Source organism: Syngnathus floridae, chromosome 14, assembly GCF_059516105.1.
Source record: "Syngnathus floridae isolate MCC-2025c chromosome 14, RoL_Sflo_1.0, whole genome shotgun sequence".
In the NCBI taxonomy this organism is placed as follows: domain Eukaryota; kingdom Metazoa; phylum Chordata; class Actinopteri; order Syngnathiformes; family Syngnathidae; genus Syngnathus; species Syngnathus floridae.
In genome coordinates, this window is record NC_142426.1 from 1,696,077 (window position 1) to 1,721,302 (window position 25,226).

Sequence of the window (25,226 nt, forward strand, 5' to 3'; positions counted from 1 at the left end):
CGGTTTAAGAGTTTGTGCCGACGAGGGACCCGGCGGGCAGGAATGGCAGTCGACGTGAATGAGGGTCACAAGAGGGCCCCTGCCCAAACAGGGGCTATTCAAATAGCATTAGTGGGGTAAAAGTTCCATCGACCGCACATTGGGCTATTGTGCCACTCCTTCGGTGACTGCTCTCCTAGTGAGAGCAGAAGTAAAACAAAAGGAGCGGGCATGATGTCTGAGATTGTCTGCGAGACGCTTGCGACGAGTCCAGATCAAGAGACTGGAGGCAGGCGGGAATGTAAAGGTCATTTTCCAAAGAAGACAGTAGGAAGGTTAAAAAGTGAAATTGAGTGTACGAGCATGTGCGCTTTTGTGTCCCTATCGCTCAGCCTCGGCTTCATTCCCCAAAGGGTCTTATTACGCTTGCTGTTGGCGCCGACACAAAAGCCGTTTGGCCGTGCACGCAGCTTCCCCCGGAGAACATTGGGGATGCAGCAAATCCATTTGTTTGTCAGCTTTTGCATAATCAGATAGGATTCTCTTTGGAAAGCACGCCATTGTGCTCGTGCAGACTGGCCTCTGCTCCTAGAGTAACGTTAAGATAGCATCTTTGCCATTTCCGAGCGGAACTGTTTGGTATGAAACAGTCAGAAAACAGTCTTTGACATTTCTTTACCAGCCTCACTTTCGAATCCGACATTTTAGTCAGTTGAATCCCAAGCGTGCTGCTGTTAGGGTACATCGGGATGCTGCTGGAAGTTTTGAAATGATATTCAATTGCTTTGAAAAAATGCATCTATCTATCTATGCCAGCGATGTACATACTAGCTTGCCGTGCAAAACCTTGAATGTATGCATTCGTCACCATGCATACATGAAAATAAGTCACAGCTTTCTGCGGTTAGATAAGCGATTGCTAAACACCGCCGCCTCAAGGTGTCCTTACTTGGATTTATTTTGACGACTAATCCGTGATGAGCAACGCATTAAAACGCACACAAGAGTGTGCTTGTGAAATTGCGTTGTGTGCAATATAGTATAAAGCACTCATCCCCACCATGCTGCAAACAGAGGGAATTGAATTTTCCGTTGGAAATTGCCACTCAATCGAATCTGGACACCTTCATTAAAGGCTTGACAAAATGTCACTCGGCTCCTCTTTTTCATGATATACGTCTGAGCCTGTGAGAACATTCCAGATATGTTTTTGTTGGATAGGACATGTTATTTATATTAAATGATGTTCAATTCTAATTGAGCCACACTTCATTTAAGCTTCTAAAGTGAGTTTGGCTCCTTGGTGTTGGATTTAATTAGTTAGCAGAACACGGAGAGATCAGATCACGCGTTGATTAGCTGACAGTATCGTATTTGGACATTCAACTTAATTCAGGTTGATCCCTTGGTCTTATGCACAAATTGCCAAACAGAGCTCATGTTTGAAAACGAGAAACTGGGCAACAGAACACTTCTCACTCGGGTCTGGTTTGAAAGTGCTCGCAGAAAAACCCAATGCATGCTACTCAGGGGAATAATAGCGCTGAAGTCTGCTTCTGTTTTTGAAAAAGACGCCTTGTAAACAATCACATGGGGAAGCAGACAATTAGAATGATTCAGTCAATGACACCAGGACGACTGTCACAGCACACTTGGCATTAGGGCGCTCAATCCCAGCGCAATCATTTGGACACGTGTCAACCGAATGACACTTTTAGGCCTGCTAAGATGCAGATTACCGGAGTTGGCCAATTGACGGCGAACGATATAGCAGCGCCAAGATATCAACGTGGCATTTATAAAGCATGTCATGTTTAATGGTGGTGTAATCAATTCAAGTTGAACTGTGGTGTGCTTTTCCAGCGTGATTAGGATGGTGACTTCAAAGAGAGCTCATATCGGACATTTCGAAGTTCTTTGAAGAGACTTCGACGGAAAATTTAAAGCCAAATCTCATCTCGTTAGCCGACTGTTATCTGACTGTTAACGAGCTCTCGCTGCATTTAGCCCAGCAAAAGTAACAAAAAACGCTATCGGACCGACGATTATTGCAATGCCATTCGAATGAGATCCTCAATCCAGGAGTTAAACAACACAACCTTGAGGTGGCCACATTCATCTCTGTGCAGCAAGGGGAGGGGGGAAAGACACTTTCCTAGAACTTGAAATGGAACCTCGCTGCCATCAAACAAAACAAGTCTGGACGTTTTACCAGTACGACAGCAAGTATCGATGGCGACCGCTAAGCAGGAAAGGCAAATGAAGGTTAACGAGGGGGTCTGGTGGAGACGTTTAAATTCCCACGTTGTGGTGGCCAAAGTCGATCAAAAGACATTTGCTTATTGTCTTTGTGAATACAACATATTCCGCAGTAACGTCATTGTTCAGAATCATGCTTAACTAAGGCTTAAGCGACCTTAAAAGGCATTCCTTCTGGTTTCATTTGCCAAAGGAGGAGGAAAATACACAACTATTCCTCATTGTTATTTTGGTGACGGCATACAGACATGTTCGATCGTCTTTGCTGCATCCTTAATTATGCGGTCGCATCGCGAAAGCACAAAGGCGCCAGTTTGATTGATGGAGGTCAGCGACAAAGTGAGAGGGGGATGCAGAGCCCCTGGGCGCGGGTGGTGGGCTTTTGTGTTAAGGCAATGAGGGCCACGTTGGCAAATTAAGCAGACTTGCGGCCATCTGCCCAGCGTGAGGGCTCTTTTGTGCATCGCAGCGTCCCCCGGAGGAGAGGAGAGGAGAGGAGAGGAGAGGAGAGGAGAGGAGAGGAGAGGAGAGGAGCGTGTGTTGGGGATGACAAAGAGCACTGGATGTGGCCGCTACTTCTACTATGATGGGGACAAAAAAGCTCTAGATTCCCCTCACATAATTAGCAGCTAGCGCCCATGACTGTGGGAGCAGTGCATCTGTGTTTGGAGGCCATTACGCACACTGGCTTCGGTCCCCACCATTCAAAGAGATGCTCTCTGCCTTCTCTCTATTCAAACTATTGACAGCCAAGGAAACATTAACCGGGGAAAACACCAAGGGCTTTGATGAGGATGAAAATGTCAGCCGTGTGTGTGCTGTGGCCTTTGCGGTCACCAGAGCGCAACTCCAATATATGGGGGGGGGGATTTTTCTCCTCGGTCGTATGGGTTCCCTGTGGGTATTTCTGCTTCTTTCCACCCCCACCCCCCCCCAAAAAAAAACATAGAAAGAAGCATTTACTGAATCTGTTTTGCTTTTGCCGTTGTTTGTGAGACTTTATCCACAAAAAGGAGCAGCACTATCAAGAGCTATCAAGAGACCAAAAACAAGTCCAGTAGTTCATTCAGTGGTTAACATAAGCTCAGGAAGACAAAATTGGCCTCCTCGAAGGTGACTTAGTTCGTCCCAACACAGGATGCTTCTGTGCAAAGTCAACTCAGTGAAGTTGACAAGGCCAATTGGGCTGGAATTGGCTCTAATAGCTAAGTGGGACTTTGCAGGCCCCCTCAGCCAGCCGGCCGGCCGGGCAGGCGGGCGGGCGGGCAGGCTGGGCGGGCGGGCGGGCGGGCGGGCGGGCGGGCGGGCGGGCGGGCGGGCGGGCAGGCAGGCAGGCAGGCAGGCAGGCAGGCAGGCAGGCAGGCAGGCAGGCAGGCAGGCAGGCAGGCAGGCAGGCAGGCAGTTGTCCATTTTATGGCACATCCAGACATAATGGCAATGGCTGCAGCTTACTGATCTCGATGCCTACTAATTACTTCTGAATGCACCATTGCAACATTAGTGCCTTGCTTTTTTTTTATATAGTTCTTATCCAAACTAGGGTCCTGGTTGAGCTGGATGTATCTGGAGAAAACCCCAAACAAGAACCAAATGAGAGTTGAGATTCAAACCCTGAATCAGAACTCGGAAGAGTAGAGTCTTACTTCAGCTGTAAAATTGTGGAGAAACATGTAGCAGGGATTAAGGTGAAGGTCACATTTGTTAGGGTTTTCCAGGTTATCTTTATCATAGGATTATGTTGGAATGCAACAGGTAATAAATACCTTACCTTGTCCTCCTTATCACAAGATCGTAAAACATCCCCTGAGATATTTAGCCTAGAGGACAAGGGCTTTCTATTCAGCCCACTCATACCCCCACTCTGTTTCTCTTAATAAATATCCTCTTGCAGGAAGGAGAGTCCAGAGCTCTATTCGAACATCGCTGCACGCACAACGACAAATGGACTCTCCACCTGCAGGTGTCCAAAAGGACTTACTTGTCTCCCGTGTGGTTCTTGCAAAATAAGTTGGAGTGAGCAAATCTCTAACAACATTCATTTTCATTGATCTTGTTCCATTGCTAAGATCACAGCCAGTTGTAGCTCAGTCAGCCACCGCAGACGGAGAGCAGCTGGGTGTCGTGTGTGTGCATACGTACGGTATAGAGCGAGCGAGCGAGCGCCTGCTACCTGCGAGCCTGCGGCCTCCTCCAAGGTGACTTAGTTCGTCCCAACACAGGATGCTTCTGTGTAAAGTCAACTCAGTGAAGTTGACAAGGCCACTTGGGCTGGAATTGGCTCTAATAGCTCAGTGGGACTTTGCAGGCCCCCTCAGCCGGCCGGGTGGGCGGGCGGTCAGGCAGGCAGGCAGGCAGGCAGGCAGGCAGGCCGGCAGGCAGGCAGGCAGGCAGGCAGGCAGGCAGGCAGGCAGGCAGGCAGGCAGGCAGGCAGGCAGGCAGGCAGGCAGGCAGGCAGGCAGGCAGGCAGGCAGGCAGGCAGGCAGGCAGGCAGGCAGGCAGGCAGGCAGGCAGGCCGGTAGGCCGGCCGACAGGCAGGCAGGCAGGCAGGCAGGCAGGCAGGCAGGCAGGCAGGCAGGCAGGCAGGCAGGCAGGCAGGCAGGCAGGCAGGCAGGCTCCTTGCAATCAGGAAAGACATATTAAGAAGTCATCGGAGCTTTGCCAAAGCTGAACTTTAACCAAAGTTCTTGGTTTGGTTAAAAGTGCCCATCACGCAAACACAAGGGCGCTGCTAATCTTTTGAAGAAATATATGTGTTTATGAGAAAGTGTGCTTGATGATGGCAGCCATTAGATAGGAGTAAGGTAGCCATGATAAATGGCCACTTAGCCCAGAGAAGCACACTTGCTCAATGGGCTGTGAATCTCCTGCTGCCACCGTCAGCCGGCAGAATGTTATATAAAGTTATTTGAATATTTGTAATATTAATGTGCCAGCATGTCAAAAGCCCACTGGCGCCTAACAGGGAGAGGAAATATATACCTACTAAGTGTATTCCCATTGCTCTGTAGGCTTGTGACACTATAAAATGAAAAGTAAAGAAATATATGTATCGGGGATAAGGTAACGGACGCTCTACGGATTGCTTGTCAGTTGGACTTCATCATCAAGAAAATAATGTCAGTCGATGGAAAGGGAGTGAATATGGATGGTAAAAATTGAACAACAAATATTTTGGCACTTTTAAAATGTTAATTCAAAACAATCATGAAACAAGAAAAAAAAATGAAAAAAATGTGGATACTCTGGCAAAATCTTCACCACTGCGAAGGGATGTCAAAGTCAGCAGAAACTCGACCTCACACAAATTCAGAAAAACGCGCACGCACACACACACACACACACACACACACACACACACACACACACACACACACACACACACACACACACACACACACACACACACACACACACACAATGACTTTTTGGATGTGGCCCCAGTCAATTTACCAGCAAAGTGATCAAATTGCTTCCATAGCCAAAAGGGACAATGAGCGAAAGGGTGGGCTGCCCAAATTGCTTTTGGTGAGAGCTGCTAATGAGGATGGCACGCTGGCATCGCCGCGGCTGAGCAACATGACACGGTCCCTCTGACACACGCACACCTAACATGCCATGATACCTGCCACTCATTCAAACATATAGATAGATTAGCTAAAGTGCACTAGCACGGCCTACTTGACGTACGAGCTGAATTCATTCCACAGCTAAGATCGATGGCATGAATGTGTTACACAAAAAACATGATTTCTCCTCATTTTGGAGAGAAGCAGAAATAGGAGCGAGTGAAACTTCACAGCAGGGTGTCGACTTGCTGAAGGTGCTTAACAAAGGGCGGCCAGGGGATTAGTGGGAAAATATACAGTTCATCCATCTTTCTGAAAGATAGTAACTCTATTCATTGCAGGGCCTACAGGGGCTCTGGATACACTGCACACAGCAAAGCGTGCACAGCGCTTGCGTGCACAGTGCTTGCGTGCACAGTGCTTGCTTGTTTGCGCTGGCGGTGTTGACAGCGGTGGCCAAGCTGACACAAGCTACACTAAGAGTCAAGACTCCCATCAAAATGCCAATTACTGTGCTGCACAAAGGGGAGTTGTACAGAGGCGCTAGAAAAGGGAGGGGGGATTTGGCATGCGGCGGAAATGAACATTTCATCTTAATTAGAAAAATCACCATCCTATAATGAAAATGGAGAGAGCAACATTCGTGAGGGAGGTTTTTTTTTTTGTTTGGTTTTTTTTCGTCTAAAATGAGTCACAGTCTACCTTAATGCGGACGTGTCCCGTGTTCCAATCCCAATGCTTTTGATTCACGGGATCCATTAGAATAGAATATTGACATTTGGAATTCACAAGTGGAACAACGGGCCTACAATTTAAGACTTGATGTACAAAGTAAGGCACAGGATCAAATACAAGTCCTGCTCATTTGATGTGATCACAGCAAAAAAAAATTATTAGAAAGAAGTCTTGAAGAAAGTGGCATTTTGCAACTATTTCTTTGAGCCAAATTTTTTTTTTCCCAATTTCTCTCGTAGCGTCTGGTTTCTGTGTACATATACTGATAGATCCTTTCTGAGGCATGATCATAATGAATAATACCGTATTTGCCGGTGTATTGGTCGACCTTTTTCGATCCAAAATCGACCGAAAAAAATCGACCTCGACTTATACACCGAGTCATAAAATTTAACTTCGTATTCATCGCTTCAAATGTGATGGTAACCAAGGCCGTTTCTCATGCATCTCATTGTGCGTTGCACTTAGAAAATTTGAACCGGGCGGCGTGCGCGAGTGCGCGGCCCGCTGGAAGTCGAATGAGGCGCCGCGACCACCTCCGCGGTGCTTATAAACAGCCGATCCGCTCGGCGGGGGCTATTTTCGGCCACTTGGCTCGTGCGCACGGCCTCCCGGATGTGCCGGGCGGGTGCGCGAGCTCGCCGGCCGCTGGAAGTCCAATGAGGCGCCGCGACCTCCTCCGCGGTGCTTATAAACAGCCGATCCGCTCGGCGGGGGCTATTTTCGGCCACTTGGCTCGTGCGCACGGCCTCCCGGATGTGCCGGGCGGGTGCGCGAGCTCGCCGGCCGCTGGAAGTCCAATGAGGCGCCGCGACCACCTCCGCGGTGCTTATAAACAGCCGATCCGCTCGGCGGGGGCTATTTTCGGCCACTTGGCTCGTGCGCACGGCCTCCCGGATGTGCCGGGCGAGTGCGCGAGCTCGCCGGCCGCTGGAAGTCCAATGAGGCGCCGCGACCACCTCCGCGGTGCTTATAAACAGCCGATCCGCTCGGCGGGGGCTATTTTCGGCCACTTGGCTCGTGCGCACGGCCTCCCGGATGTGCCGGGCGGGTGCGCGAGCTCGCCGGCCGCTGGAAGTCCAATGAGGCGCCGCGACCTCCTCCGCGGTGCTTATAAACAGCCGATCCGCTCGGCGGGGGCTATTTTCGGCCACTTGGCTCGTGCGCACGGCCTCCCGGATGTGCCGGGCGGGTGCACGAGCTCGCCGGCCGCTGGAAGTCCAATGAGGCGCTGCGATCTCCTCCGCGGTGCTTATAAAGTGCCGATCCGCTCGGCTTGGAGCTATTTCCGGCCTCCCGTTGGTGCCAGGCGGCGTGCGCGAGCTCGCCGGCCGCGATCTCCTCCGCGGTGCTTATAAACAGCCGCATGCGCACGGCCTCCCGGAATTTGAACACATTTCGTCAATAAATTTCGCATATTGAATTTTGAAGTTTAATATAATGCAACAATTGAGCTCGACTTATACAAAGGATATATCATAAAATCGTAAATTTCCGTCGAATTTTAGGGGGTCGACTTATACACCGAGTCGACCTGTACACCGGCAAATACGGTAATAATAATAATAATAATAATTATAGTAATGTTAGGGTTAAGGAAATCTAGCAAATTCTTAACTTGGCACTGAAATCACACAAGGAATACTTCCAAAGATGAAATCCCCTACTCTTGACAAAAATGTCTTCCCTGAAACTAAGACAAACAAAATGAATTCAGTAACATGTAATGGAATACAGACCAGAAACTTTTCAATTGAAAGTCATTTCACCAAAGTATGAACTTTGTGTGGGCGCAGCCATACACACTTTGCTTGGTAGATTTGCGTTGCTTTCATATCTGTGTATTGATCACAGCCAATGTGCATCAATCAATGTTATCAGAGCAGTACACACGCTCCAGCCCAGCGCCAGCGCCCGCCAGAGGCAGGCCAACCCGGAATGCATCATATCATGAGGCGCCCACAGACGGTCTTTGGCAAATATTTTCTGTGTTTACGCATAAGTATGTCAATGTAGCAGGACGGCACCGGAATATGGAGCAGCGAAGGCTAGACAAAGTGAAACAGACTGTTGCAGCACACAGATCAGCCTCATCCTTATGTACATATGATTATCCATCCTTCGGAATCTTCTGTAAATCAGAATGAGGTGAAATAAGACAAAAATTAAAACATTTTTCCATCTGCAAGGTGCACAGATGGATGGCGTTTGCAACAGATTAAGAATCGACGACGCTAATGTGAGATTTGAGAAGGCACAAGGTGAACGTGATCAAGGAAGCTGTACGGCCCATTATGCCAAGATGAAAACAATCAATTGATGATAGAGAAAATCAGCGCAAGCGTACTGATGCTTTGTTACACCTGCTTGTCGTTCAGAGGTATTCTCTTACAAAGACTAAAGAGTTATAAAGTACAGAGGTGCTAAATGAGCAACATTTTCAGTCAACAAAATATTTAAGGAAATTTGCAAAAGCTGAAAAGTTCACTTCAAAAGAAACTCAGTGTTTTCAAAAGGCGAAAGTGAAAATGGTGAAGACATTGTAGAAGACAAAGCCATTTGTAAGCGTGAAAGCTGGTCCAAGAAAGGATCCTTACCTCGGCACACGTTGCCATTGTCCGGTTCAAAGCCCGCCTTGCAAGTGCAGCTGCCGATGGGAACCATCCATTCCCCGTCGCCGTTACAATACAGCTTGATGGGAACATCCACTTCCTCCGAGTTGGCGATGCAAATCCCCCTGGCGATAACCAGGGAGGTGCTTTCGGCACCGGTCATGGTCTCCGGAAAGACGGCAAAGTTCTGGACCACACTCGGGCACTTCTTATAAAACACCCTGACTGACAGCAAAGACATACAGGCACCGTAATCCTGGAAGGCCAAATAGAAGCCGTTCTTGGAGAGCGGCCCGAAGCTGCGGACTTCCGTGTTGACCTTCATGAGCCGCCCTCCAAAGTCCACCTGCGAGAAGCTCTCATCGGCAGCTATGGTGTCTACCTTGAGGTAGGGCGCCTCCATCCAGAAAGCCGTTCCTTTGGTGGCAATGACGGCGTCCGATTCGTAGTAGTAAAGGTTGAACGTCTCTTTGCAGGAGCCGGGAACGTTGGGGATGGAGCTGCAGTCGCGGACCGTGAAGCGGATCTCCACGTAGATACGCTGCGCTCCCCTCCGATCGATGAAGGTGGTGAGGAGCCAGTTGTTCTGACTGGGCTCAAAGACGTTACACACCTGGTATGTCCTGATGGTGTTAAGGTTCTCGTCGTAGCCGCTCACCTCCTCCCACTGAGGAAAGAACAGAGGGAAAATACACGCACACACACACACACACACACACACACACACACACACACACACACACACACACACACACACACACACACACACACACACACACACACACACACACACACACACACACACACACACACACACACACACACACACACACACACACAGTCATTGTCAGCGTCATCATCATCATTGTCAGCGTTGTTTGCGTTATAAATGATTTTCATATTCCAATTTGAGGTTCCGATCCAAAATACAAAAGTGAAAAACAGACTACAGGCAGGCACTGAAGATTCGGCTTAAAAAAGCTTTTTATGTTCCAATTTTTGGTTCCGATCCAAAATAGGGAAAACTGAAAACCAAACCACAGGCACTGAAGAATTGGCTTCAAAAAGCTTTTCATATTCCAATTTGAGGTTCCGATCCAAAATACAAAAGTGGAAAAACAGACTACAGGCAGGCACTGAAGATTAGGCTGAAAAACGCTTTTTAAATTCCAATTTTTAGTTCAGATCCAAACTAGGGAAAACTGAAAAACAAACCACAGGCACTGAAGATTTGGCTTCAAAAAGCTTTTCATATTCTAATTTGAGGTTCCGATCCAAAATACAAAAGTGAAAACCAGACCACAGGCTAGCTTGTTAGCTGTCGAAATCAATCTCATCTAGACTTTTTTGTATAGCACCACAACAACAACGGCAGCTCCATAAAACAAAACAGACAGTCATTAAAACAAGACCAATACAATTTAATATAATGAAATAAAATAATATTCCATCCATTCATCCATTTTCCATACCGCTTCTGCAGTTAAAATATCAAACAGCTCCCTTTTGATTGACATTTGTTTCTTATTTGAAAGTCAATATTGATACTCAAATGAACGATGGCTCCGTGCCAATGTTTTTCCTAATTAGTCCGTTATAATTGTGCCTTTTAACTTAAATTACTGACTTCAGACTTCCTGTTGTTTTCAACTATTAGAGAACAGCCTTGATGGCTTAGGGCGACTAAAGAACAATTATTTGTGTGGGATGGAATTGTTTTGAGAAATACAACCTCGCATTGGGGACACAGGTTTGAGCTTTTGGATTTTTTTTTTTTTTTCCCTGTCGAAAATACATCAAAGCATAACTAGGAATCAACAAAGCAAACGGTCTTTGGATATGGTGGTTAACGGGGTGGCCGCTCAGGCGGTGCATTATACAAGGTGCTGCATAACAAATTCAAAATTAGCTTAGACTGAATTACAATTAGACTACATGGCAGCATGGAAGACATTTGCACGCATACCAAATCAAAGCGCAATGTTGGCCTTTTCCTTGCAGGTGTGACCGACCCGCAAAGTCTGTTGGACGAGCAACAGCCGCTCGCTCCCCTGCACTGAGTGCACCAAATCATGATGAAAATGCGCCATTAACATTTGCAATGGTTGCAAATCAAAGCGACAAATCACAGAAAGAAAAAAGAGGCTACTTGCTTTTAAAAACAGACATGCACCCATGTGAAAAATGTGTCAAACCGTTTTTGAATTATCAGCTAAATATATCTCCGTTGATCTTGATTGATTGATTCACTTATTCATTTATCTATTTGTGAGGGAGGGTTGGGGGGTCAGATTCATGTAACCCAAGGAGGAGTTAATGTGGTCTACAGCGGCGCGAGCGGGCCTCCAAACAGTTCATGCAATTTTCATGCGTGTGCAGTGTATCTCCCGGTGCTTCCTCCTCCTGACCTTTTGAAGCTTCAGTTTTTAAAGCGACCCCGATGGACTGCTAAAGACTTTGAGTAACACAATCTCAAATCTGACCATGGAATTTTGCCAGCCAATGTACAAACTAAGAATTAAGATGACTTGAAGGCAACTGTGAGGGAATGGAAAGAATAATCTTCATGCGTTTAGGAATGTGCAAGGTTACCAAGGCAACCAGAACCGTCAGTGTAAGTGGCAAAGCTATTGAAGGACGCACATTGCCAATGTGACAATGCCGGTCGGCAAAACCGTACTTTGCCTTCTTCGTATTGAGAAAGGACCGACCGTCGTCACTTTTTCCAAACCGGACACTAAGAGCGGCGTCGTAAATCCGACCCAAGAAAAACAAGAGATTGCCGCAATGGTGGAAAAGTGACAGCGTTGGCGTGATGAACGACTTGACACAAATCCAAGGGTGCAAAGGAAGCTTTTTCTCTCCCGAGTGCAACTCCCTGTGAGTCCACGCTCTTCTCTTCTCAAGCCTTTCCCATTGCTCTCCTCTTCCGGTACTGGCCATTCATCAGCGTTACAGCAAGCTGTCCCTTTCGGCGCTGCCTGTTCATTAATATAAGCAAGCGGCCTCGTCCCGCCTGGGCTCCTCTGCACCCAAGGAGGGGGTCTTCACCGCCTCTCGTCTAGCCAAATGACCACCATCTTTCACGCCGGCGAAGAACCCGAGGCATCTGCGATAATGCCCGTCTCGAGTCTGTCCACAAAGTCATTGGTCCATGAAATAATGAACGAGACAGATATTTGGTGTCCCCATTGTGTCACCAGACACCGATAAAATATTAGCCACCGTTTCCAAAGTGGCTTCAAACTTTGTAACGGGCTTTCTTTTTCTTTCAATGGGTTGGTATATGGCCGGCTCCAATATCTTACCTCATGAAGCAGGAGTTAATAATGAATGATTGAATACGAGATTTTCTTCTTCTCATTTTGCACTTGGGTTCACAATCCCCTGACTTGCTTCAGAAAACTACGTATCACAGGGCTCTGGACATTGGCTTCTAACATCCGCTATGATCTTATACGAAAGCACGGCTCTGGACACTGGCTTCTAACATGCGATATGATCTTATCCGGAAGCACGGCTTCTAACATCCTATAGGATCTTTTATGGAAGCGCAGCATCAAATGCAGACATGCTACTCTTTTCTTCCTCTTACTGTCTGTTTGTAGCAGGTGACATTCTGTATTTCTTCACGATCGTGTTTGTCTTGTAACAATACGAGCATTGTATTTGGTTTTGATGATGAACGGTAAAAAGCCACCAAACACACAAATGCACCCACTCTAATAGCGTCGCTCCTGCCATCAATACAGAAGCCGCTCGGATTTTTTAAGTGCTTGTGTCATGACGGTTCTTCGCTTTGACGGACAGTGGTGAGTAGATGAAGGGCTTATGCATTAGCCCGGCCAGTCATGTTTGGTTTAATGACCAGTCACACCTCGCTGAGCTACTAGCGATGGGGGTGGGGCTGTAGCAAAGACATAGTGAGTGATTGAAAGGAGAAAAGCATACTAAGTGCGGCCAGAAATGAAAGGGATGTGTAATTTCTTCAGGCTGATGAGTCCCTTTCTCCACAGCCCCAGACCGCTGCCATCAAGCCATCGCTACGTTCCCTTCACGAAGGCCGCCGCTCATTACATTGATTGTCTCTCATTACTTTGGAAGGCAAAAATAATTCAAAACATCTGCCGTCAATATTCCGAAATCAGCCGGTAGGTCATATTGTGTTGGAACCGCCCAAGTCGTAAGAAGTGTTCACGAGGTCGGAATGCTTGACTTATGTGAAAGTAACTGCGCCCGCCCATACCACCGGTACTCGAGGGACTCGCGCACTTTGTGGTTTTCAAATTCATCACCGTGAAGTGATAAAGCTTCACGTTTGGAGATATTGATGTGGAACGGATGGTGAGCCTTAAAGCCTCTAAGATGGGCAAGGTCTTAACGAGACACAAACGAGAATAGAACAAATATTGAATCAGGTGTCACGAAGATTAAATCAATACATGTTCCTTGTCATCTCTTGACGAGTTCAAACTTGTACAAACTCATCACGGGGATAAATCACCATTAGAGTATAGCGTACTGATTACGAATATCTGACAGCTTCCAATAAGGGATTTTTGCTTCAAGGTTCTTTGACAATTCTCAACCAATCACAGTTTTCGTCACTATATATCATCCTTCTAAAAAGTTCCAGTGTTCCTTTAAATGTCGATTTTATTGTAAGTCATGACAATTTTATTGCTTGTTTCGAATGGATTCATTTGAAGCCTATTGCCATCTGAACTCTCATGAAAACAACAATAATAATCCCCCAAAAATCAAACCAAAACCTACGGTACTTTAAGAGCGACAGTTTGTTTTTTTGATCGACTTGCTAATGTGAAAGTGCAACATGATCCCCATTTGGACAAAGCCGAGAAGCAGTTGAACACATTCCCACTGCCATATTAGTAAAGGAGGGAGGGCAGCGAAGCATACATATGAAAAGCCAAACTCAGCCCGCTGAAAGATACTCTCACTGCTGACAAGAATCAGAAGTCAGAGAAGTTCTTCTTTCCAAAGGCTTTTCCGAATAATGAGATGATTTGCTTTGGAACCTGGAGGGTCATATCCTAGAAGTCCACAGAGCACTTGGAGCAATAGCTGGCTTGTTTTGATAGCGAAGCGTCGCCTGCCTCATTTACTCACGTCGCCTCGCAAGCTTCCACACATATGCTCATAGTCGTTTTGGAAGTGTGGGCGCACAGCCCAAGCAGTAAAATATGCGGCGGCATGATTGCTATTATCATTTGTGATCGGCTCCGGTATTAAACGAGCCCTGCTGTCAGGCAAGAAGTTGCACGGGAATGATTCCTTTGGAGGGGCATCGGAGGCCTAGTTCCGCCCGGCTGAGCGGGATGGATGGATGGATGGATGAATGGATGGATGGATGGATGGATGGATGGATGGATGGATGGATGGATGGATGGATGGATGGATGGATGGATGGATGGATGGATGGATGGATGGATGGATGGATGGATGGATGGATGGATGGATGGATGGATGGATGGATGGATGGATGGATGGATGGATGGATGGATGGATGGATGGATGGATGGATGGATGGATGGATGGATGGATGGATGGATGGATGGATGGATGGATGGATGGATGGATGGATGGAAAGGAAATGGTGGCGTCCCGCCAGATACCAGCCACGCCATAATTACAGTCTTACACGTTGATGAGGCTCCGATTGAACCGTGGCCATCCGTCGCTCGGCGTTAGCACAAAAGTCTCGTCAAATGTGCTTCTACTGCCCAGCCCAGATCAAGACATTTAGGTTCCAAACGACCGCCATTTGACACTTCCAAAGCCCTTCCAAATGCGTGGCAACCCATTGGGCAAGGCCGACATGTTGATGTTGAAGGACCTCTTATGATTGAGTAACCCGAGATTATAAATGTGACCTAGTATGTTTTGGACCTTTGAATCAAAACACCCAAATGAAAGCTAATGAAGGCTCTTTCGCTCATAGCACATAATAAAACTCACTGATAAATGATACTTAGCCAATAGCCTAATGCCCCTTTCCACAGCCTAAGATTTAAAACAGGTGCAACCTCTAGTACCATCTCCACTTTGTTGGTCTGTTGACTTGCTGCCCTCGAAATCAAAATCAAATCCTCTTATAACACTAACATGAATGTGAATGGCATGAATCCATTCTACCCTCACAGAAAAATGCACTTCAATTGCAAAGATAGCACTCCATAATGTTTTACTTGAACAGTTTTTGTTGCCTCCATTCACAGGATGTTGTGCTGGTGTGCCACACATTGGGGCTTGGCCACCTGGGGGGCACTACAATACAGAGACACATACAAATAATACGTAGTTTCCCAACTGACTCAGTAAGCTGCACTCGTTGTATTAACCATTCTCTTTGTTAGAGCCATAAGTAGGAAATGTTTAAGTTAATTGTATTGTGGTTTGTTTTTTATTTTGTAAAATTGAGTTAAGACGATTGACATTTGTTTAGGCATTTTTATTGTGAAATTTTGTTTTATTTTGAAAGGTTTACTTCCTGTCAGGTTGTATTGCATTAGAACAAACCTTTTAGGGATCGTTTAGACAGTTGGATTACGTAGACACGGAGAAAAACAGTTTTTGACCGTGTAGATCGTGTACATAGTATATACTGTGTATTTTTTGGAAAGAAAGAAAAGGGAATTGTAAAACTGATTTATCGTAATTTTTGTATTTGTATTTTTTATAGATAAAGACCTTTTTGTTAAATTCACGGTTCGCACGAGTCCTTTACTACAAGTGTCTATGGAATGACACAGATATTGGATCTGTTGCCATAACACTCTTATCTTATCAAAGGATCAACAATGAGAGTAGTTATTCTATCTGTCTACATGTGTTGCTCCACCAGTCAGATTGATATCGCTTTAAGCGATTCATTTTCGTTGCTCTTCGTGATGGCATTTTACATAGTTTGAGTCGGATCACTCTTCCGTGCAAATAGGTGAATAGCTTTGACCTCGAGAAAGGGCTAGTCAAAAAAGAGGAGAGAATATACGTATTGCAAAATCACTCCATTATAGTACTCCTGGGAGTCATCCAATATCTTTCATTCATCCCTGGACTACATTTATCCCAAATAGTTTGGACATGTTAATCACGCTGATAAAATCCCACAGGAAAGACATCAATATTTGATAGGAAAGTAGTAGAGCAATGTGGAACGCAGTCTGTCATGCCAACTATATCGTGCTGGTATTGTACATACTGGTGGGCGTTTCCGTGAAAAACATTTGCAAATCTGTCCTTCACACAAACGTTTAAACAACAACAACAACAACAACAACAACAACAACAACAACAACAACAACAACAACAACAACAACAACAACAACAACAACAACAACAAAACTATACAGACACCGAAACAATGAAAGCCGCAAACGCACAATTTTCATCTTCATGTCGAGCAAAGACATAGGCGTCGGAGCTCGGGGCAATCGAATCACTCTATCTCCACGTACTCAATAACCAGTAAGAGCATATAAAAGGCATCTCCCACTGGTCTGACAATGAGATGAATTGGAGAGAAGCCATGTGCTGCTCACGTCCAATTTCAATGTACTAACTTGAATGCATGCCTGAAGAGATGAAGATGGACCAAAGCGTGACTTTGCATTCCCATTCTTCTCCACCTTACATTGTTTTCAATCAGCCCATTCTTTCCTCCTATTTGGTGCTTTTAAACCACAGCCTGTCGTCAGGGTATGAATAATTGAGGTGTACTGAGTATGGTCAGCAGATGGTGAGATGGCTGTTTTGAAGCTAGCTAGCTCGCTCGCTCGCTGACTCTCAGTGGGCTGCAGGAAGTGCACGCCGCACCTGTCCAGTTAAAATCCGCAGGTGCTTGGCTGGTACACCGCAAAGGAGCTGCGAGAGTCGTGCCCCATCCAGGGCGGGTGCGGGCATGCAAGACCAAGCGCATGCGGGCACATAATAGTAAACACGCCAACAGCAGATGTGTGTTCTTTTTCTCCACCTGCTACGAGCACAAGCTTTCCCAAACAACTCGGACTTATCTTCCGAGAGCACACGCCCCGTTTGGCTTTTCCTCCTGCCCTCCAGCGTTTATCCTCAGCACCCATCCAACTGCTCACTTGGCTGTCTCGTTATCGCACTCCACCACCGCGGGCCCGAACAAGCGCAACAACTGGCCCCGCTTTGGACACGCCCGAAAGCCTCCGTCGGAGCAGCCGCTGCCAAACCTTTGACCCCGTTACACCCCCGCCGCTCCAAAAGCATGACTCTGACTGTGACCTGCGAGAGTCACATGAGTTAACCCCGGCTTCGGTTCCCCACACACACACACACACAGACGAAGCTGAAAGTCTGCAGGGCTGCCACAAGCGTTGACACAAAATGGATCATCAGCAGCCCCCTCCTCCCTCTGGGTTCTTCTAAGCCCCCCTCCTCCCTACTTTTGATCCCATAACCTACCCCCTCTTTTCTCGCTCTTGTAGCTCTCGCCTTTCACTCCACACTCCCCCTTAATCCTCGCCTATCTCCTTCCGGATGAAAGCAACTCTAGTCGGTTCCCACTTTTATTTGAACCATTCGAGTGAGATGCAGAGAGAGGGGGGGATTCAGATGACAAACTTGTCTTTTTTTTTTTGTTTATGTGCTTGTCTGAAGGCCAAGTCGCTTTTATTTTTGTCTGATTCCCTTGCTTTGCTTCACGGAGCTTTCGCGCTTTCTTCTACGGCATCTCCAGTGGGAATTTGTTACATGCGGATGGATAGAAGGGCGTCTGCCTCACTGCTCGTAAAAAAAGCATCAAGTACACAATCGCTTTGCATCCAATAAAAGCTCTGAACATTTAAGTGCATTTTCCCCCTCAAACAGGCTTTTGTATTAATGAGTTAATGAGTTACCAGGTTGTTTTTATATCTACTTTACTGATGGTAAGGCAGCAGTTTCTTCGAGCCCCCAAAAAAAAAGGGAAAATTGCAATGCCTGAAGTGCGGAAAAAAACATTCATTGCCCAGCTCCAAGCAAATTGAATCTGGGTTCTTTCTCTGGTATTGAATAAAAAATATGGTTGAAGGTTTGATCGAAAATAACTCAAAGGAGCTTACTAACAAGGAAGATACGTACCTACCAACATTTAAAACCAAAAATGTTATTGAAAGGCAAATGACTCACCATCGACCATTTTTTTGTTTGTTTTCCCCCTCCCACTGGCAAAGTTAATGGTAATTAACTAACATCGTAGAAAGCTTTGGTGAATTTGCCCAAATGTGATCCAGGAATCACTTCCCTCATTCAATAAGGCTAAGGGAGTTGTCCTTACTTTCTGGAAAGGCAAAGCAAACGCAAAGACGGCAATCCAAAAAGTGGTCTTCGGAGTTCCACACTCGGTCTCAACTGACTGACATTCCAGTTCTTTTCAGTGCTTCATGATGTGATCCAGAAAATAAAGGGCCTGGAGCACACTCCATCATTAATCAACAGCTACACTGAAAGTACATCAAATGGTGTTTCAAGAGCGCATTGGCTTTTATTTTGGTCTGGTCGTTCACATTGTTGCAAGTTTTTTTTGGAAGGGTCTCAAGGTCTTTTATTTCTATAGTGGTTTTGAAGAGCAGACAGTGAGCGAGAAATAAATAAAAAGAAAAGTCTACACAGACGGAAAAGAAAACGTCTAAGTAAAAAGTCAGGATGCTCATTATGATGGAAGCAAAAAGGTTGTTAACTGTACACATCTGTTTGCCGCGTAAGTTGTCTGCAGACAGATGCGACCATCCGAGTGTGTAACTGCATGCTGATGATGTGCATTTACACGTTTGTGTCTGTGTGTTTAAACCACTGGAACTAGAGTACAATGCTACTTGGGCAATCTGGCAAAAAAAAAAAAAAAAAAGAAGAAAAACAACAACTCTGGGACATCCCATTATTGCTAAGATACTATATGTCCCCAAAGGCTGACTTCCAGCTGGTGTTACTAAAAGAGTAGCATAGCATAGCAACCTTAACTGGGACAACATCATGTTGAGGTTTACCCAACCGACACTTAGCAACTGTACGGCTATTACCACATAAGAGAAGTGTATTTCCTATAAGCCGTATACATTTATCTTATGCATCTTGTGTTAATATACACTTACACGCATAGAAGACATCCATTACTATCTTTAATGGACTGGCCCCTCCCCGTTGCATGTGGAGTGGAAAAGTTTTAAAAGCTCTTGAACTTGCGGTGGGATGAGAACTAAACAATGCCGATAGTGACTCAAGTTTGACGGCAATGCAGAGTGACATCATGGGGCACAGACAATGCGGAACACGAGTACTTCAGTCCTCACATCACGGCTTACTTGTTCATAGCCAGCCTGCGATTCCCGGCCGGACCCAATTTCATCTCCGACAAACACAGCGCACACAATGTAATATTGTGGTTATTTACGGCATTAAAAATAACACTCAACAGGGAATACGAAGAAGCATAGCGAGAGCAGTTGAGCTACAATCTACACTACAAAACAGTATACTGTAGATCTCTGAATTAAATGGAACGGTAATTGAACGTACAATTAGTGTGTGGGGGGGGGAAATGCAACATTTTAGGTACACTCGACTTTAGGTACATTCCATTCAATCAAAGAAATGACACGAAAGAAAAACCCAACTGTATGTGTTTTGAAAAGACAGCACTGAGGCATGCCTTGATCAGACCACAGTTATGTTGAAGAGCCATCAATGCGTACCTGTGTAAAATGGCTCGCAAAGATGTGGAAAATGTGCATTGGCTGCTGCTGGCCTTTTCGGAAATACACAACACCGCTCGGTATTGGGTTGTGGAGCGTGGCGATGCATTATTGAATCAAAGTAGCTCAAATGAGAGCTTAACAATTTCGACGCCATCATACTTCCTGATGAGTCGCTGGAAGAAAAGGAAGCAAAACGACTTGTCATTTCCGACTTCATTCGCACATCTTTCATGTTCATCAAATGAACAAGTGAATTTCCATCCTTTTAGCTCTCCTCACTCACTTTCACCTTAATGTTGCCGCCGTCGCTACTTCCTTGCATAAACGTGCTATTACAGTATCATTACAGTGCCCATTTACTGGGACTTAGGTTCTACGCTCTGGGACTGGTGTGGGACACATTATATCATTAAGTCATTAGGAGGCAGGATACGGCAAAATAATAGCCATAATATCAGCTACACTACTTTAGTCGAGTCTCACCCTTGCCAGCCTTCCGGGTCTATTTGCCTGTCTGTGTTTCGTGGTCCTGAATCACATTCTGAATTCTGGGTGGGAAAAGAAACAGACAAAATGGACTCACTCCAGAGTTAGGATACGCCGTCCAGCCCAGTTCTGCTGTGGCCACTCGAGTGTCCATCAGAGTTTCTGTAGCCAGGAGAGAGAGAGAAAAAAAAGGTCAGGAGTTAGAGCAAAACAAGCTCTTCTCAAAGTCAAAGTCAAAGTCTCCTATATTGTCAATTCCTCCGCATGTCAAGACACACAAAGAGATCGAAATTACGTTTCTCACTATCCCAGGGTGACAAGACAGAGTTCACAACGCACATACAAGTAAACCACACAGGAAAAATAAAACAAGAAGATGAACAATAAGAGTGATAGCACGCTAGCCGCTCACGATGCACAGCAGAGTCCGAAAAGATGACAGTCAACCAGGCCACTGTGAACACGAGCACACAGCAGGCACGCACTGTCCGGTTCGTGGATCCTATCAGGCGAACGCAACCCATCTTGTCGTCCCGCGAACAAACGTACGCCAGGAGAATGGAAGGCACGGCTGGGCGAGCTGGGTTGGCCGCAAGCCTGGCCCGACGTCTCCTCGCTGGCCCCTCTTCCGCTGCCTCGCAGACCCGCTGCCGACGCATCCCAACAAAGCTCCAGGACGGAGCAGTCCGAGCTCACGACGCAGTCCAACCGGGGGAGGAAGAGCAGGCCAGTCCGGGGTCGCTCCATGACGAAGCAGTCCGAGCGCCCTTAATCTCTCCGCACCAAAGTCCAGAACGCCATAAAACCCACTTCCGCCGATGTTGAGCAGAACATTAGTAGCACGACGTATCACACGAGACGAACACACACAAAACGACAAACACTCAGTAAACACTCACAAAACACCGAACGGGACAGAGAGTGGCCGCTGCGTGTGCACGCGCCGCCATCTTGTATACGGTAAACATTTAACATTTATTCTCAATATCATTCAACTGAGATGAAGTGCACTCAATTGACAGTGTCGTTCATGAACGGACGGAGAAGAGTTTGATCCCTAGTACCCATTCATCCATCTCTGCCAGACTCAGAGTAAGACTAAAGACTGCAAACTCATCTTTCCAGTCGAAGGACTCTGCCCATGTTCTCTCGGACTGCTCATTTTAAAGTCAACCTGCAACTTAGGGTGTTCCACAAGTTGCTTTGGTCTTCCCCAAACTAATGTTTGCATTGTACAAAATGTGGGTCATGATTGATAGGAGGGACCCCTCTGACTGATTAAAAAGTCAAATGAACACTTCAAACCTTGACAGACGACAAGGTGGCACTACCTCAATTTGTAAATAATGAAAGCCGGTTCAAGATCTGAAGATGCGAGACTGGGTCGTAGCCCTTGACAATGTTGGCCTCAAAGCCTTTTCAATGTACAAAAAGAGATTGCCAGGAATCGGGACTTTTCTCAGGTCCAACATTGATGACTTCTGAACTTAAAAGTGTTCTTCCTGGATGAAAGAATAGAAATTCTCAAAGGCATGCTCCGCAATGTTCTTCCCAACTTCCTACCTTTGCTAGGTTTGTAGAAAGTTGTTATTGTTCGACTTCATATGTGTCACAATTACAGGAAGTGACCCATCCCATCCCATCCCATCCCATCCCATCCCATCCCTTGACAGTCACAAAAAATGTTTTCTGTCCAAAAAGAGCCACTAAAAGGGCCTTACTAATCTTTAACAAGAAAGGAAGGATGTCTATCTATTCTGTGAGTCACGCTGCAGAGAGAAAACTTAAGTGGTGTAAAATTGAAGAAAAAGTTGGCAACTGAAGCTCCCCTTTTGAACCGTTCCTCTGTGAATAGTAGATCAATTAGACTTGCTACTCACAGGAGACATTCACAGGCTCAGTATTGATTAATGTCTGCTCTTTTGGCAATGTGAGCTCACGGAAAGAAAAAAAAAAAAAAAGAAGTAATTCTCAATCCTCTCGATGTCGTTGACTCGTATTTAAAGTGATGGACAGATTGGCCTTAGTAACGCCATAATTGAGCTTAGTCTTTTCTGGCCACCATTTTGTTTTTTGTTTTTGTTTTGTTAAGTCGACCAAGAAACATATATTTCACTGATTCTACATGTCTTTCTCCCAAATTTGCGGTATTTGGAGACAAACAGGTGAAAGGAATTTGGAGGCGATCATCTGCAGGATGTCAGAGTGTAGCTGACTTGGACGCGATCCATTTCGCACAGCAAACAGTTTGCTAGCACCACCCACACGTGTTGTTGATGAGGGAGATGAGTTGCAAGCTGCACACTCTCAGCCTGTCATTCAAGGAGACGTTCCAAGCCTTTAGGCGCCCACCTTTTTACCTTCTCCGCTCTAGGAAGCGTGCCCCTGCAGATGTCGCCTTTTCAAATCATTCCAAATGGAGCTTTTGACGCCTGTCATCTTTACGTCAAGTGTTCTTGGTTGGGGGGGGGGGGAGAAAGAATAAAAAAAAGCCTACCAATGCACCAATGATAGCAAGCGGCATCTTCCATCTCCACTTAGTAGGAAAAGATGTCTTCAGACATGAAATTGGGCTAAATCCGAGAAACACAAACATACAGTATCACCCAATTTTCAGTGTGCTGACAGCTTTGTTCACGCCCAGCTTCCATCGCCTCTTCCCTTAAGATGAGCATGGCCTTGTCTTGTTTCAACAGTGGCAGCCCTCCCACGCCACGCCTTGCTGGGGAGCTCCAAGACGAGCGTGAAAGCAGCCAATGTAGCGCGCCCTGCCAACACATTCTCTGGGGAAATCACAAGCGATTTAGTTAAATCACACAGGCTCCTGCTCGTCCATTCTCCGTTTTCTTTTAGAGACAGACGGACGGATTGTTGGATGGAAGAAGCTCCGGATGGTGGTAAAGGGGTCAAATGCTCATGAGAGTGTCTTGTGACCTGATGTCTGCCTTTGACACCAGAAAGAGAGGAAATGGGGTCTGCTAAGTGGTTATTAGCAACCAGGCAGGGCTCCTACTCCTGTCGGCTGGCCTTTAAGATTTGGCCAATGGCCCCTGTTAGCAGGAGAGCTTCATTATGAGTGGATTTCACAGTCAGGCTTATTTTTAAAATCATTCATATCATTTGGGAGGCATTGTTTGATTTTTTTTGTTGTTGTTGGTGTTAGAGTGGTGCTCACTTGGCACGATCCAGTTCTATTTAAAAAAAAAAAGGTAAAGACCCAATGATTGTCACTCACACACACACACACACACACACACACACACACACACACACACACACACACACACACACACACACACACACACACACACACACACACACACACACACACACACACACACACACACACACACACACACACACACACACGGGTGTGGTGAAATTTGTCTGCATTCAACCCATCCCCGAAGGGAGCAGTGTTTCATAGTGATCCGTTTGTTCACAGTAGGCATGGGCATTACAATAAAAGTCATCCCGTAAAGAATTCTCTCGATAGTTTGGAAACGAAAAGCAATTGGATGAAACAATCAAGGGCTGGCTGATTCAGTCAAACAGTTCATCGATAATTGATCTTTTACCAAAATTCGTGCGGTCAAATGTAAAGCCTGAGCCGAGGGAGCCAAATTGGTCTCTGGCCTTGTCACGCAAGTCGTTCCCAAAATGAGTGCGAGCCAACAAATGCCAAGCCCCTCAAGGTTAGCAGCAGAATCTCGTATTCTGCTGTGTCAGCTTTGACATTAAAGCGCCAGGTGAAAAAAAGTTCAGACTGTGTGAAAAGTATTCATCAAGAAAGCTTAAGGCTGCCTTCACAAGCACGGATCATAAATCTATTGGAAAACAATAGCTTGTAGGTGTCAAGGTAGTCATCTTTTGATGGATTTGAGCACTTATGAGGCTGCAGGAGACGTTGCACAATATTAGTTACTGCCAATCATGTGACGGATGCGGTTTTGTCATCACCATGCTCAAGACTGAACCCAGACCCCAATGTACCGAACCCGAGACGGCACAGATATTCGTCATTAGGGAATCGCTATGGATCGATAGCAAATGGTGGGCTGATTCTGCAAGGGAAGACCGCATTAAACATTGATGGGGACCCTGCGGTAGCGATCGATAAGGCAGCCTTCTCTTTGCGCAATTACACGTCAGCGAGCGAGCAGTCGCGTGATGCATCGCATGATTACACCTTCCAAAGGCTTGGGCCTGAAAGCACAGCAGCAGTAGGAAGGAGATGGTTGCGAAGGAAGGAGATAGTTGCACCGCCGACCGAGCGTTTGGCATACTCTGAGCTCGGGTGGATGTCTTTCTGCTTTGCAAATGAGGCTGGTCGGTCACACGTCGGTGTAATTCCACTCTTTGAGGCCTGGACGTACCATTGCGTGACTGCCGGCCGGTCGATAGAACATGTGCTGAAGCGCCTCTCTGAAGCCTCTTCGGTCAATAAGGCGGGCAATTCTCCACACATTTGTCTTCTCATCCCAGAACACATCTTTTCCATTCCTCCACCCTTTGACACGCTCTCCCTCCCATCGCACTTCAGGACGCTGGCCGACCCGGCGCATCGCGGCCCGCTTTGCAATTCAATGAGACAATCATGTCCAGCTGCTGAATGCAAGCCTTTGCGATGGGGGCAACAAACTGAAGCAAGATCTTGCAGATTTTGCACAAGGCATGTATTCTTTCTTAGCTGTCGAGTCAAGATGGGAAGCGAGAGAGAGACAGAGCGAGAAAAGCATGAGGAGAATTCAGCGGGGCTGAAATGAGCACTTAACAGTGATGAAGCCCCATGGTGGCTCAGCGTGCTGAGCCTGGCATCTTAATGCCAGGATGAAAACAAAGTGGCAAACATGCATGACTGAAAGCTG

At 46.3% G+C, this 25,226-nt stretch overlaps 1 protein-coding gene across 6 annotated transcripts in view; it reads right to left on the reverse strand.

The window, feature by feature from the left end:
* The window catches only part of LOC148386925 (ephrin type-B receptor 1-B-like), a 116,188-nt gene that overhangs the window by 60,854 nt on the left and 30,108 nt on the right, over positions 1-25,226 (reverse strand). For 5 of the 6 annotated variants that reach the window (XR_015862841.1, XR_015862843.1, XR_015862839.1 and 2 more), the window contains exons 2-3: positions 20,456-20,520; positions 9,137-9,818 (exon numbers count right to left, since the gene is read on the reverse strand). Coding sequence is in view for 1 of the 6 variants with exons in the window: in XM_088397367.1 (XP_088253493.1) it covers positions 9,137-9,818; positions 20,456-20,520 (747 nt within the window). In the remaining 5 variants the exon portion in view is untranslated. Of the gene's footprint in view, positions 1-9,136; positions 9,819-19,869; positions 20,143-20,455; positions 20,521-25,226 lie in introns of those variants that run through there. The other variant, XR_015862842.1, reaches the window with a different exon arrangement.